Source organism: Anomaloglossus baeobatrachus, chromosome 3 (assembly GCF_048569485.1).
Source record: "Anomaloglossus baeobatrachus isolate aAnoBae1 chromosome 3, aAnoBae1.hap1, whole genome shotgun sequence".
Classification (NCBI taxonomy): Eukaryota; Metazoa; Chordata; class Amphibia; order Anura; family Aromobatidae; genus Anomaloglossus; species Anomaloglossus baeobatrachus.
The window spans coordinates 429,210,746-429,225,876 of NC_134355.1; the positions used below are offsets into that span (position 1 = coordinate 429,210,746).

Here is a 15,131-nt window from a genome sequence, read left to right on the forward strand (position 1 = left end):
GACTTTCAAAATGATATGTCTCCCAAAAATCATCTACCTCCTGAGATGCCTCCCCTTGGCAATCCCACATCACTATCTATCTAAAATCCATTCACTAATGGGAAAATTCATTTGGGCTGGGAAAAAAACAAGAATAGCCCTGCTCTGTATGCATGCACCATTGAATGGCGGAGGCATGGGTATCCCAAATATTCTAACCTATCATAGAACTGCCATTTTGGAGGCGGCTCGTGACTGGTGGAAAAACGAACTAGACCAGAGATGTTTGCAGATCGAACATTCCTCAATCAATTGTCACACCCCTAAACAGTTCATTGAATTATTAATTCTAGCCCCCTCTTCCCATGGTGATCTTCTTCCCACAACAGCAACACTGAAGAAAAATTGGAGCGAGTGGAGTGGAACAGTGTCACAAGCTTTAAGACCAAATATCCCCCTGAGAGCGCTTGAATCCTTCATCCCAAATTTAAACCTTACCTCATGGGTAAAAAAAGAGCCTGTGGTGTTAGCGGACCTATATAAAGATGGAGTTTTACTTCCCTACTCAGAGATGTGTGAGAAATTCAATCTTCATCGGCACAGCTTGTTCCAATTTTTTCAGTTGCGCCACTTTCTCATAAACGCTCCAATCTTCTCCAACCCTCTAGTAGCTGACCCCATCTCAATTAAAAACTTCTTTCAAAATAGTAAAATTAAGGGCCTCTCATACGTCAATAAATTACTAAATGGCCCGCTAGATGATAAACAACTCCCCTACATGCTTAAATGGGAGAAGGATCTTTCCTCCCCACTCCCAACTCAGGCCTGGCACTCTGCCTCAAAGTGGATCCAAAGATTTTCCTCATGCCTTAACCATATTGAACAACTAAAAAAAATCCACCTGAGATGGTATAATTTCCCCACCAAATTAGCAACCTTTTCTCCAAATACATCCCCACTGTGCTGGAGGGGCTGTAACCACAGAGGTACTTTAAGTCATATGTGGTGGTTCTGCCCAAGGACCTTTGAATTTTGGAATTTAGTTTTTGAAATGACCCAGGAGGTCACTGGTCTCCGGATCCCCCTGTACCCAGCCCTCGCCGTTCTACATATGGGTATAGACACAATTCCTGACCCCTTTAAAACCATTATCTCCCATTTCCTTATTGCAGGTAGGCATTGTATAGCTTACAGGTGGAAGTCCCTGCTGTCCCCAACTAGGACAGAGCTAACAGACAGGCTGAATCTACAGTGGGTATATGAAACGAGTTTAGCTTCTAGTCTGAAAAAGAAAGAGACAGTGCTGGAACAATGGGCTCCCTGGGCGACTTCTCCATATGCCGTGGCTCTCCCGCAACCTTCTAACCCCCCACAGTCGCCAGGCTCCTCTGAACCTTGAAGTAACTTAGAGCTGGCCCCTTGAGACAGATAACCCCAGGGAAAAGGCTAGACTCACTAAGGTAATTTATCTATATGGCTGCTCACCCCCTTCCCCTCCCCCCTTCCCCCTATGTTTTTCCTTAGTTATCCCCAGTTCGTACTGTAGGGGTATTTAATGTCCCACAATGATATGTTGATATACCCTATATGTACTCTGTTTTTGTATTGTTACCTGTATGTGGTTTGACATGGTCAAATTTCTTTGTTATATGCTGGAAATTTAATAAAATCTCTATGATTAAAAAAAAAAACCCTATACATCTTAGCTGACAACCAGTACAGCACTGGCTTTAGGTTATATAGGAAATCCTGGTGATTGGTGCGCTTTAAAAAAAAAAAGCAGAGACCCCAAAAGAGAGAAGATATCCCCAAAAGAGAGAAGACAGGCCCCCAAAAATATGATACTCATCAGACCTCGAACAACTACAGCTGGCAAGTACCAACAGTGGATGGGCTCTCCCACAGATCTGTGTTGCTGTCAGGTCCCTCACCGGCCCACTCATACACACAGGCCCCAACTCTGTGCATGCGCACACACACACCTGATTGCAGTATCAATCCACTTTAACTCTGCGCAAGTGACATTACTTCAGGCCAGCAGGAAGAGCGAGCACTGTGGAACACGGGGAGCGACTGCTGTGGAACACGGGAAACGACCACTGTGGAACGCAGGGGTAGTGACCGTTGTGGAACTCAGTTGTACCTGACAGCGACACAGACCTTTATGTATGGGGAGCCCACTCACTTGCCAATTATACATGTCCAGGGTCTGGTAAGTGCGCTTCTCCTGGGGGGAGGGAGGTGTTTGACGTCTTTTGGGGTAAAACTTAGTAGTAAATAGGGTTTAAACTTAGCAGTACATCGGAAATAACCATGCTTCTCCAAAAACAAGCCCTACACCAAAAATAAGCCCTAGCACAATTTTCAGAGCAAATAATAACAAAAGACCTTGTCTTATTTTCGAGGAAACACGGTATTCTGTCCCTACTTGGATAGCTTTTCTGGATATGAATGACCTGGCACCTAGAATTTGGATAATATAGGGCAGTGTTCCACTCTGTAATCGTTAAATATAAAACAACCTCTGACTGATCAGCTTTGTGATAAAGTCTTCTGACAAATTGACTATTTTGAGGGACGAATAAACACATCGAGACTATATATGAGATGTTCATTTTTTAAGTAATCTAATTAATTTTAGAAACTATTTTAATTTTTCACTAGTCACCTCTGATGCTGAAAATAACAACAGAAAAGGAAGGAGGCGATCAAATAGTCCAAAAATATGAAGTTTTTATTAGTGGAAAGGTGACAAGGGGAGAAAACGGATTACATCACTGCAAAACACTAGGTACATTTGCATCAGATATAGGGATGAGAATATCATCAGACTGCATGATCCTCAGTCAAGTGTTGACGGGCCAGAAATATATTGCCTGAAGAAAACGCTAATATAGCTATATTTTTAACATATTCATAGAGATTAAATCAATCCTTAATATAAGGTACTCTCTGTGCATGGAATAAAAAAATGGAACAGAACAATAGTGTATATAATATCCTTAATTAATCCATGCAGAAAGGATACCCAACATAATATATAGGAAAGTGTACATAAAAAATTACCATGCATCTGCTAATAAAAAACGATGTACAACAATTGCCCAAAGGAAAACATCAATTCCAATAGAATATTGAATAGACACCCAGATAAAGTGTCACCCATATGTTATTAATCAGTGTCAATGCTGAATGGTAACAGTAGGTGGAAAATAAGGAAACAACATAGTGTGAAAACTGCAAAAATATGATCACATGATCAATGATCAATCAATAAAAATACACTATTTGCAGCAAAAACATCCAATCTTCATAAATATGCCAACAATTAGACACCAAAATAAAAAGGGTGTCATCAATAAACTGAAATTCAGCATGGACACTGATCACAGAGTGAATGGAAAATGAGGGCAGAATATGCTATAATGCCAGGGCTATAAAACTAATCATGGTCACATATGTGGAAAGACCGCATATCAAAAAGGAAGCGGAGTCAGGCAAAACAGGCAAACATCAACACAAGTATAACATTACCTACATATTGGTGGATGCAGTGTAAATGCGCCCGATGCGCATTTCGGATAAACCTTCGTGTTTTGCCCAGATTGTAGTATTTACAACATGACCTATAAAGCTATGGATATACTCATTGTTACCTCTGATGCTGAGTGCCCTTTTGTAAGTTGGTTCGTTTATAGCAATTTAATAAAAGTTAAGTTTTATATCCTTCTCCATGTAATTAAAGAGAAAAAGCGCTTGACCAGAAAAGGCACTCACTCCATGGATAAAAATATATATCATCAATTTTATTTGTGTATCAAAAATTAAAAAAACACATACAGAATACAATAAAGTGCATATATGCTAAAAAACACAAAAAAACAATATATGAGATCCAATCCAAGTCAGACTCTTCCTAAAGATGGCAAATATTACATTGAAATTACCATAAATAGCCACAGGATTTCAACAAATAATATAGAGAAACTAAGAAAATGTTTAACTATTTGTAAGAACTCAGACTGGAACAATCATTCTATTCCTAGACAACATGGTGACCTAGTGGTCAAAACAGCAAGCTCATTACTCCATATATATATAAAAAATTCCTGTAATGGCAATTCCTAATCTGATAAATGGAAGAGGAGAACCTGGCCCGACACGTGTCGCTACTACAGCTTCATCAGGGGCGATAGGTGTCACCAATCGCCCCTTATATCCTTCTCCAGTGATCCACCTTCGATATAAGGGATACTTCTTCAGGTGCCCTAATGCTGCATTCGTGATTCATTCTGTTCTTACATTCCCTGATGCCCTGTTCTGCCACGTAAAGTTGCTTCCTTGCCTCTCATTCTCCATGCAACGACGCAAGTGACACGATGACACCATTATTGCACATTGTGAGAAGGCAGCTTTGGTAATGTACATTTACTTATCAGGAATAGCATCAGCTTCTCCAAACTAGATGCTATTTTAACAGCTTTGGAGAATTGATTAGATCACATTCCTGGTAAACATATTTACACACCATAATGTAATAAATAAAGAAAAATAAGGTTACAGTTCTTGGAATACAATGACAAAAAAAACCATTTTAACATAGTGGTTTAATTATGCAAAAGTGGTAAAACAGAAATAAAAATAAATATCTCTTTTTTTTCTTGTTATATACACACATAATTGTTAGGGCTCATACTACTACTGCATACTACTATATGGGGGTGCGTACTACTATATGGGGGCACATACTACTGTATGGGAGCACATATTATTATATCGGAGCGCATAATACTATATGGTGCTGCAAAATACTAAATGGGGCTACATAATACTATATGGAGGACAAAATCTATTTACAAAAAATAGTCAGTAAATACTATTATATAAAACAATATATATTATTAATGATAAATGTATAAGACAATTTATAGAAATAGTGAGTTTTAGAAAAATGTTTTCTAAAAAAAAGCACTGTAAAGATCTAAGGAATACTGGCCATGATATAGACACAATTCTGTTGTTTACATTGAATCAGCTACACACGGTCAAAATTGTTGGTACTCCTCGCTTAATGAAAGAAAAACCCATATTGGTCACATTGGTCACAGAAATAACTTGAATCTGACAAAAGTAATAAAAAAATCTATGAAAATGAACAAATGAAAGTCAGACATTGATTTTCAGCTTCCACAGAATTTAAAAAAAATAAATAAAACTCATGAAATAGGCCTTGTTCAGATATGATGGCACCTTTCCTTCCTTAACTTAATATTTGGTTGCACAACCTTTTGAGGCAATCACTGCAATCAAACTGTAACTGTCAATGAGACTTCTGCACCTCTCGACAGGTATTTTGGCCCACTCCTCAAGAGAAAACTGCTCCAGTTGTCTCGTTTTTGAAGGTTGTCTTTTCCACACGGCATGTTTCAGCTCTTTCCAAAGATGCTCAATAGGATTTAGGTCAGGGCTCATAGAAGGCCACTTCAAAATAGCTCAATGTTTTCCTCTTAGCCATTCTTGGGTATTTTTAGCTGTGTGTTTTGGGTCATTATATGGAGATAAGGTATGCACACCAGTGACTATGCAAGGGGAATACGTGTAATAGCAGAAACTGCTGTGTGAATACTGACATGAAAAATCCAATAGCTATATGTAAGAATGAAAATGTGAAAAATGGAACCTGCATTACTGTCATGAACATATGAATAAAGAGAAATGTAGCTATCGAATTGATCAATGCAATAGAGCCCCAACACTACGCCAAAGTATTTCTCTACGTTGGGGTCCCTAGCTTGTGTGTGTCCTCTCATGCAGTTAAAAAACTTACCGTGTATGGGAAGCTGAGACCCAGGCTATATATGCGTATCATGTGGATTGGCAATAGGTGTTAATGGGGTGGGTTCACAAACGAAAAACTACTAACAAATAAGGAATGACGTCATTTGTTCATTTTCATAGATTTTTAATTTATTATTACTTTTGTCAGATTCAAGTTATGTCTGTGACCATTGTGGGTTTTTCTTTCATTAAACTAGGGGTACCAACAATTTTGACCACGTGTATTTACCTGAGTGTAATTATATTACCTTGCATTGTATCTATATAGTGGCCAGAAGTCCTTAGATCTTAATAGTGCTTTGTTATAGAATTTGTTTTAGCTGCTAAACCTCTTATATTTATTTTTATGCTGTGTTGCACCATTTCTTGGTTATTTTCTCACTATTTCTACCTAGCCTTATACATTTTTAATGTTATCATTAATCAAATATGTTTTATAATAGTTATTTATGGCTATTTTTTGTGAATAGGTTTTGTTTTACCATTTCATATAGCCTCTCCATATATAACCTATGAATATAGTGGCACATTTATGCCACTAGACACTGTTGCTTACCACCCATTGCTTTGGCATATAATTGGTTTTACTATATGGGGAGCATAATAATGTACGGGGTGCATACTACTGTATGGAGGCACATAAATACTATATGGTTCTGCATACTTCTGTATGGGGGGCACATAATACTATACAGGGCTGCATAATACTATATTTGGGTGCCTAATACTATATGGGGCTGCATCCTACTGTATGGATTTATGTCCACTATCTAATGTACATTGGTGTTGACAAGTTTATGTTCAGTAAAATGACATTTTTTATGAACCAGTGGTCTCCCTCAATGAACTGTGTACCATCTGGTCCTGGCCAGCCCAAACTATCGGCAACATGCGGCCTGCCAATGCATATAGCCCCTGGAGTGAAACACCACACACCCAGCCAGGACTTCCATTTTCATGTAGCGTGCCGAGGTGCGGCAGACAAATACCTCATCCATGACTACCACCCTGCGCCACGTTACAGTAACATAAAAAACAGCTTTTATTATACTCACCTGCGGGGTGGTCAAGTCCGATGGGTATCGCTGATCTCGGTCAGGCGCCTCCTATCTTCCTTCCATCACCATTCTCCTTCTCTGCTCCGTGTGGATGATGAGTTCTACGTCATCCAGACAGAAGTCTACATGGCACTCCTGCGCACTTCTCTCTGCTCTGCTGAGGGCAGAGCAAAGTATTGTATTGTGAAAGTGTGGGCCTTCTTTGACCATTCCCAGTACACTACAGTACTTTGCTCTGCACTCAGCAGGTCAGAGAGAAATGTCCGTATGCAGGAGTGCACTGGGGGTGTCTGTGTGGATGACGTAAGATGCGTCATCCACACAAAGCAAGGAGAGGACGGCGATCGCTAGAAGAGAGGCGCCGGACCCAGATCAACAATGTCCGGCGCACAGGACCACCCCACAGGTGAGAATAATACAAGCTGTTTTTTACGTTACCTAGAGCGGGCTGAACACTTATATACAGTATTCTAGAATGAAGAACAGAATACAGGAAGGAATCTAAAATGAGATAGAAATGTAGAAAGAGCCTGAATGTGGCGCATGGCTGCAGAACACGACACATAACACTTTGCGGCGCAGGCAGAACACCACGCGGCGCAGGCGGGACACTACGCGGTGCAGGCGGGACACTACGCGGCGCAGGCAGGACACTACGTGGTACAGCAGAACACTACACGGTACAGGCAGGACACTACGCGGCGCAGGCAGAACACGCAGGACACTACACAGCGCAGGCAGAACAGTACGCGGCGCAGGCGGGACACTACGCGGTGCAGGCGGAAAACTACGCGGTACAGGCGGAACACTACGTGGTACAGGCGGGACACTATGTGGTACAGGCGGGACACTATGCGGCGCAGGCAGAACAGTACGTGGCGCAGGCGGAACACTATGCGGTGCAGGCAGAACACTACGCCGTACAGGCGGGACACTACACGGTGCAGGCAGGACACTATACGGTGCAGCATGACACTACACGGTGCAGGCGGGACACTATGCGCTGCAGGTGTGGCACCCCAGGGTTCAGTTGCCACAAATATAACTGTACCTGGGCAGGGAAGGATCTCCACATCAGGTAATCCCACATACAACATTTCCACTCCAAGCCTGGAGGGGGAGCTCTACAAGTCGAGTTCAGGTGGGGTCCCCTTTAAGGCCAGGTTTGGAGGCGGAGTTAGACAGTTGACAGTTGGAGAAAAGGAGCGAGCTGAGAGTGAGGGGAGACATCAAAATGGAGAGGGCAGTGCTTAGCCCGCACAAGTAACTGTGTGACAGCCTGAGGGATCAAGAGTGAGGCAAAAGAGGAGTAACCAGGGAGGTGGAGCCAGACCGGTTCATCCCCAAGGAACAGCGCTGATTATCGGACACCGGCGTCCGAGATTGTGAGGGATCTAATCTGCCCAGCAATAAAGACCGGGGGCCAGGGAGACTCCAGATCTCCTGGCCGCAGCAGCACCTGAAGGCAAAGCCGCTACACAGATCTTAGGGACCGCAGTGAGTACAGCAGTGCCCCTTAGAGAAGCTCCCGCCACCTGTCATACAGGTGAAGACAGTGAGAGAGGGACAAGGTACAGCTACAGGCAGCCTAGTACCAAGGAGAGACACAGCGCAGCAGGGAGGTCACACAACTGACCTGGTGCAGAGATCCTGAACTGTTCCCAGATTACCCAAAAACTGTAACATCAGAAACTGAACCCATTTTTAATAACACCTGCAAGTAAAACCTGGTCAGAGTTAATGAATTGGTGTGATGCACTTTATTTCTTTCATCTGAGGAGCCATAGGCTGCAGTTGAAAAGGCTGTGAGGAAAAACGGCCGCCATATCTGTGTACTACTAAACTGTCCTGGGGACCCCACTTCACCTACGGGAAGCGTAAACTGGCTGCCTAACCGTCACCCCAGAGGTCTGACCTGCAGCCCCAGTAACCATACTGGAACCGTAGGTGGCGTCACGAAATACTTTTATTTATTTATTTTTTTCTTTATATTTTTTTTTTATTATTTTTATTATTTATTGACTTTCAGCGACCACCAGGGCCACGGAACCGGGCACAGGCCCCCGTGACATAATCCCATTAACCAACACCCGGAACCGAGTACCCCACGGCCCTGGGGCGGGTCACAGGCAGGACACTACACGGTGCAGGCGGGACACTACGCGGTGCAGGCGGGACACTACGCGGTGCAGGCGGGACACTACGCGGTGCAGGCGGGACACTATGCGGTGCAGGCGGGACACTACGCGGTGCAGGTGGGACACTACGCGGTGCAGGCAGGACACTATACGGTGCAGCATGACACTACACGGTGCAGGCGGGACACTACACGGTGCAGGCGGGACACTACACGGTGCAGGCAGGACACTATACAGTGCAGCATGACACTACACGGTGCAGGCGGGACACTACGCGGTGCAGGCGGGACACTACGCGGTGCAGGCAGGACATTACGCGGTGCAGGCGGGACACTACGCGGTGCAGGCGGGACACTACGCGGTGCAGGCAGGACATTACGCGGTGCAGGCAGGACATTACGCGGTGCAGGCGGGACACTATACGGTGCAGCATGACACTACACGGTGCAGGCGGGACACTACATGGTGCAGGTGGGACACTACGCGGTGCAGGCGGGACATTACGCGGTGCAGGCGGGACATTACGCGGTGCAGGCGGGACACTACACGGTGCAGGCGGGACATTACGCGGTGCAGGCGGGACACTACACGGTGCAGGCGGGACACTATACGGTGCAGCATGACACTACGCGGTGCAGGCTGGACACTATACGGTGCAGCATGACACTACACGGTGCAGGCAGGACACTACGCGGTGCAGGCAGGACACTACGCGGTGCAGGCTGGACACTACGCGGTGCAGGCTGGACACTACGCGGTGCAGGCAGGACACTACGCGGTGCAGGCAGGACATTACGCGGTGCAGGCAGGACATTACGCGGTGCAGGCAGGACATTACGCGGTGCAGGCAGGACATTACGCGGTGCAGGCGGGACACTACACGGTGTAGGCAGAACACTACATATTACACGCCCGGACCCGTGCAGCCACTAACGCTGCACACACTGAATCTTGAGCCTCCTCCCATGTGACGTCAGAACTCAGGTCAGGTGACTTGCGTGGTTCCTGCCTCACCAAAGATGTCTGCTGCGTAATGTTGCGGCGTCACGTCGGACGTCAGCCGATGCTGCTGCTTGTCGCTCAATGAGCGGAGCTCGGGCCTAGTCACCCGTCTGTGGATAGTAATTTAGTGCGGCTGCTGGAGACTACACGGGGGCGGTAGAGCTGTGCAGGGCGCCTTGGACTGACGGTGACCGAGATGGTGCCGTCCACATCCGACATGACCGACGTTGACAAGATTGATATGTCGCTCGGTAAGGAACTTGTCGCTCAGTGAGCTAGCTGTGTGTGAGGGGGCTGGCTGTGCCCTGTGTGGCCTGGCACAGGAAGGGTCTCTCTGCTGGCGGCTGCAGAGCATCCCTCTATGTATTACCTCTGTCCCCTCCTCCTCTGCTCCTGTCAGTGACCTGCACACAACCTGTAATGTGTGTCACCGCCTGTGCCCATGTCACTGACCTCACATGTGTAATATTACTGACCGCTGTAATGCAATGTAATGATATAATGCCGTATATAGATGCCAGTGACCTGAACCTCCATCCCTATATAAGCCTGTGAGGGGCACCGCGCTTAGCTCTGGAGACCCCGCGGTCATCTTATGTGTTGTCATCCGCACGCAGTGAAATGTGACCATCTGAATTTGTCCGCAGGGGTGTGATGCCCCCTTTACCACCCCCCTCCATGAGAGAACATTGTCCGCAGGGGTGTGATGCCCCCTTTACCACCCCCCCATGAGAGAACATTGTCCGCAGGGGTGTGATGCCCCCTTTACCACCCCCCCCATGAGAGAACATTGTCCGCAGGGGTGTGATGCCCCCTTTACCACCCCCCCATGAGAGAACATTGTCCGCAGGGGTGTGATGCCCCCTTTACCACCCCCCCATGAGAGAACATTGTCCGCAGGGGTGTGATGCCCCCTTTACCACCCCCCCATGAGAGAACATTGTCCGCAGGGGTGTGATGCCCCCTTTACCACCCCCCCATGAGAGAACATTGTCCGCTGTTGCTGCGCAGTCCGCCATCTCTTTCCAGCAAGAGTCCCCCTGTCCCCTAACAATACTTCCCTATATGCTGTGTGGGTCCAGTATTATTTCCGCATTATAGCAGGTAAATGAGCGCGGGTCGAGTTTGCTGCAGAAAATTTCCATGGCATAATCGTGAAAGTCAGGGTTTTCCGTGGCCTCTTTAAAACAAGACGGAAAAGTCAACGTCTTGAAATATGCATCTGCCAATCTTACTGCGGATCCACATATTCATATTGTTCTTTTGCTGACACAAGTCTGCGGCATAAAAAAATGTGTAAAAGTGTGACCGCTGCTTTAATTTCTATTTCATACATGAAAATAAAGCCCTTTTGTAATATACCTTATCAGACACATCTGCTTCTCCCTCCTGGACTGATGTTTCATTCTTAAAATTCTCAATTCAAAAGTAAAATCTGTATTTAGTGAAGACAGATTTCTGCTTTTGGTGCTTTTCAGGTTGTATGCAGGAGGATTTAGGCTATGTAGGCACGTTGCGTATTTGCATGCAGTTACGCTGCGATCTGTACCGCAGCGTAACTGCATGCGTCCTGAGTCCCCAGCATAATCTATGAAGATCATGCAGGAGCCGTGCGCACGTGGCGTATTAGAGCGCAGCGCTTCGGCTGCTGCCCGAAGCGCGCGTTCTAAGAAGTGATATGTCACTTATTCTGTGTGCTCTGCATGCATCCCCCGCTCTGTCTATGGGAGGGGCTGCACTCAGAGCGCATGGAATCGGCTTTTTTTTTTTTTCTTTTCATTATGGACTCTTTCTGCAGCGATTTGAAGCGCACGTGTGCTGTTCAAATCGCTGCAGAAATTTCTGCAGGGACAGAACGCAACGTGCGCACATAGCCTTAGGGGCACTTTGCACACTACGACATCGCAGGTGCGATGTCGGTGGGGTCAAATTGAAAGTGACGCACATCCGGCGTCGCAGGCGATATCTTAGTGTGTAAAGCCTTTTTGATACGATTAACGAGCGCAAAATCGTTGTAATCGTATCATCGGTGTAGCGTCGGTCATTTCCATAATTACGGAAGGACCGATGTTACGATATTGTTCCTCGTCACTGCGGCAGCACACATCGCTGTGTGTGAAGCTGCAGGAGCGAGGAACATCTCCTACCTGCGGCTCACGCCAGCTATGCGGAAGGAAGGAAGTGGGCGGGATGTTTACGTCCCGCTCATCTCCGCCCCTCCGCTTCTATTGGCCGCCTGCCATGTGATGTCGCTATCACGCAGCATGACCCGCCCCCTTAATAAGGAGGCGGTTCGCCGGCCAGAGCGTTGCAGGGCAGGTGAGTGCATGTGAAGCTGGCGTAGCGATAATGTTTGCTACGGCAGCTATCACAAGAGATCGCAGCTGCGACGGGGGCGGGGACTATCGCGCTCGGCATCGCAAGTATCGGCATGTGATGTCGTAATGTGCAAAGTACCCCTCAGAGACACACAGATTCTGCTTTTGGTGCTTTTAAGGTTGCATGCAGAAGGATTTAGAGACACACAGATTCTGCTGCAAGTTCTGATCAGTCCGTTATCATTCAGTGCAGCATGTGATGACTGTATATAACCAGAGTAGTAGTGCCCAGGTAAAGGCTGAAAAAGTGGTGATTCCTAAAAGCAATGCCCACATACAGTGCAATAAGAACTGTAGCATTTTCTAGCTCTCTCGGCTCAACCCTTTGCTTTTTTCTTTTACTATTTGTTGACACTTTGATTTTTCTCTTCCTTTTTTCCCCTATAGACGACATTATCAAGTTAAATAGGTTAGAACAGCAGAGCCAGGCGTTGTTCAATGGAGGCGCCCAGTCGAATTCTTTCTATCAATTTAGAAGCAACAGAGGAAAGTGGGGTTCTCTGCGCCATCCAGGTGAGTCTGTGTACAAGTGCGGATCTGTTCTAGCGCTGCAGATCTCAGGACGTCATTGATTAATGTATATGCTTTTACTGTAGGCGCTGGAAACATGGGAGTCCAGAAGCGTCCGTATGGTGCCAGGCCCGGTCTGCATAGGATGTCCTCATGGAGCCGTGTTAGTCCTTTAAATCGTTCACTTCGTATGAGAGTAAAATATTCTCCTCTTCTATCTTTTACCTTTTCAGCTTCTGATCTAACCTTTATTATTCTGCTCCGCTAACTTCCTCTGTCCTGTAGTGCTTGATGATTTATTAGAACATGGAAAAGTCCTGTATTTGTCTATAAAACAGCAGTCAGATCTGAGGGCTCATCAAGCACCTTAGTGGCATCGTCAGAGCAGCTAGCCTCATGCTTTCTGTCTGTACACTTCGTTGGGTCAAACAGTGAACGTCCGATCACTATTGACTTTAATATGGTTGGTGTTTTGATGACGACTGCTGCATTATTTCTGCTCTGAAATATAACACTCCTGATATACACCACTGACGGAGGTTCCCAAATGGCAGTTTCTAATACTTGTTCTAACACTCCTCACACCCTTGTTTTATGAATATAGGCGTTGTCCGGTGTTAATTTTATTTTTTAGGCGTTGTTTTTTCTAAAATAATTACAATCGGAGGTAGTGTCACCTGCTGTCACCCCAGTGCAGGCCACTCTAGGGATGACTGGGTATTATGGGAGGACTGAAGCCTGTGATTGGTTGTAGCAGTGGTCAGTCACCTGAAACAGCTCATGATCAGAGAAACCTATGATAATGCTCTGGGTTACCTGACCACTGCAGCCAGTCACAGGTCTGAGTAGTCCTGCAACATCTGGACGCGCAGTCATTGCTTTGGTTTGGTGCTGACCAGCAAACCAGCCGGTGCTATATTCACACCCTAACAGTGGGGACTATAACTCTGCTTGTTATTTTATAAAAAAAATCTATTCCTAAGGCTACATGCGCACGCTGCTTTTTTTCCTGCTTTTTTGCTGCTTTTTTGGCTACAGTTTTGTCAGCAGAACTTTGACATTTGACTTCCCAGCAAAGTCAATGAGAAGTCAGATTTGTCATGCGCACATTGCAGTTTATTTGTCAGCATTTTTTTTGTCATACATTTGTGACAAAAAAAATGCAGCATGTTCATTCTTCCTGCGTTTTTGTCAACATTTGTCACCCATTGAAAACAATGAGGGCATCAAAAACGCAGGAAAAATGCATGCTAATCAAAAGTGGTGCATTTTACCTGCCTTTTACCTGCGTTTTTGGTACCAAAAACGCAGGTGATTTGTCAGGAACTGAGGTCAGGCAAGTGGTCCCGTCCCGTCCTCCATGTGTTCCCCGAAGTACCGCTGTCCCCAGGGGAGATGATGTGGAGGACGGGGATTATCAGCAGCGGCGGCAGCGAGAGGGAAAAATCAATGTTTTCAGCTGCCAATGTCCATCCCCCTCTCGCTGCCCCCGCTGCTGATAGTCCCGTCCTCCACTTGTTCCCCGAAGTACCGCTGTCCCCAGCATGCACGCACAGGGGAGATGATGTGGAGGATGGGACTATCAGCGGCGGCGGCAGCGAGAGGGGGATGGACATTGGCAGCTGAAAACATTGATTTTTCCCTCACTGCCGCCGCCGCTGATAGTCCCGTCCTCCACTTGTTCCCCGAAGTACCGCTGTCCCCAGCATGCACGCACAGGGGAGATGATGTGGAGGATGGGACTATCAGCGGCGGCGGCAGCGAGAGGGGGATGGACATTGGCAGCTGAAAACATTGATTTTTTCCCTCTCACTGCCGCCGCCGCTGATAGTCCCGTCCTTCACGTGTTCCCCGAAGTACCGCTGTCCCCAGCATGCATGCACAGGGGAGATGATGTGGAGGACGGGACTATCAGCGGCGGCAGCGAGAGGGAAAAATCAATGTTTTCAGCTGCCAATGTCCATCCCCCTCTCGCTGCCGCCGCTGATAGTCCCGTCCTCCCCGTGTTCCCCGAAGTACCGCTGTCCCCAGCGTGCACGCACAGGGGAGATGATGGACCCCTCTCGCCACCGCTGCCGCTGATAGTCCCGTCCTCCACGCTCCTGTCAGCTCCACGCAGTAGCGCGATCAGCTGAGCTGTCACTGAGGTTACTCGCGACCACCGCTGGATTCAGCGGTGGCCGCGGGTAACCTCAGTGACAGCTCAGCTGATCGCTCAGCTCCCTTCA

General features: G+C 46.4%; 1 protein-coding gene across 3 annotated transcripts in view; it reads left to right on the plus strand.

The window, feature by feature from the left end:
- Window positions 1–10,008: 10,008 nt before the first annotated feature.
- FYTTD1 (forty-two-three domain containing 1) overlaps window positions 10,009–15,131 on the plus strand; it is a 61,429-nt gene continuing 56,306 nt past the window's right edge. Inside the window, exons 1-3 of one of the 3 annotated variants that reach the window (XM_075340384.1) lie at window positions 10,009–10,266; window positions 12,781–12,906; window positions 12,990–13,099. In XM_075340384.1, the coding sequence (XP_075196499.1) occupies window positions 10,212–10,266; window positions 12,781–12,906; window positions 12,990–13,099 (291 nt within the window). In that variant the 5' untranslated portion in view covers window positions 10,009–10,211. The remainder of the gene's footprint in view (window positions 10,267–12,780; window positions 12,907–12,989; window positions 13,100–15,131) is intronic. The other 2 variants (XM_075340383.1, XM_075340385.1) reach the window with 2 other exon arrangements.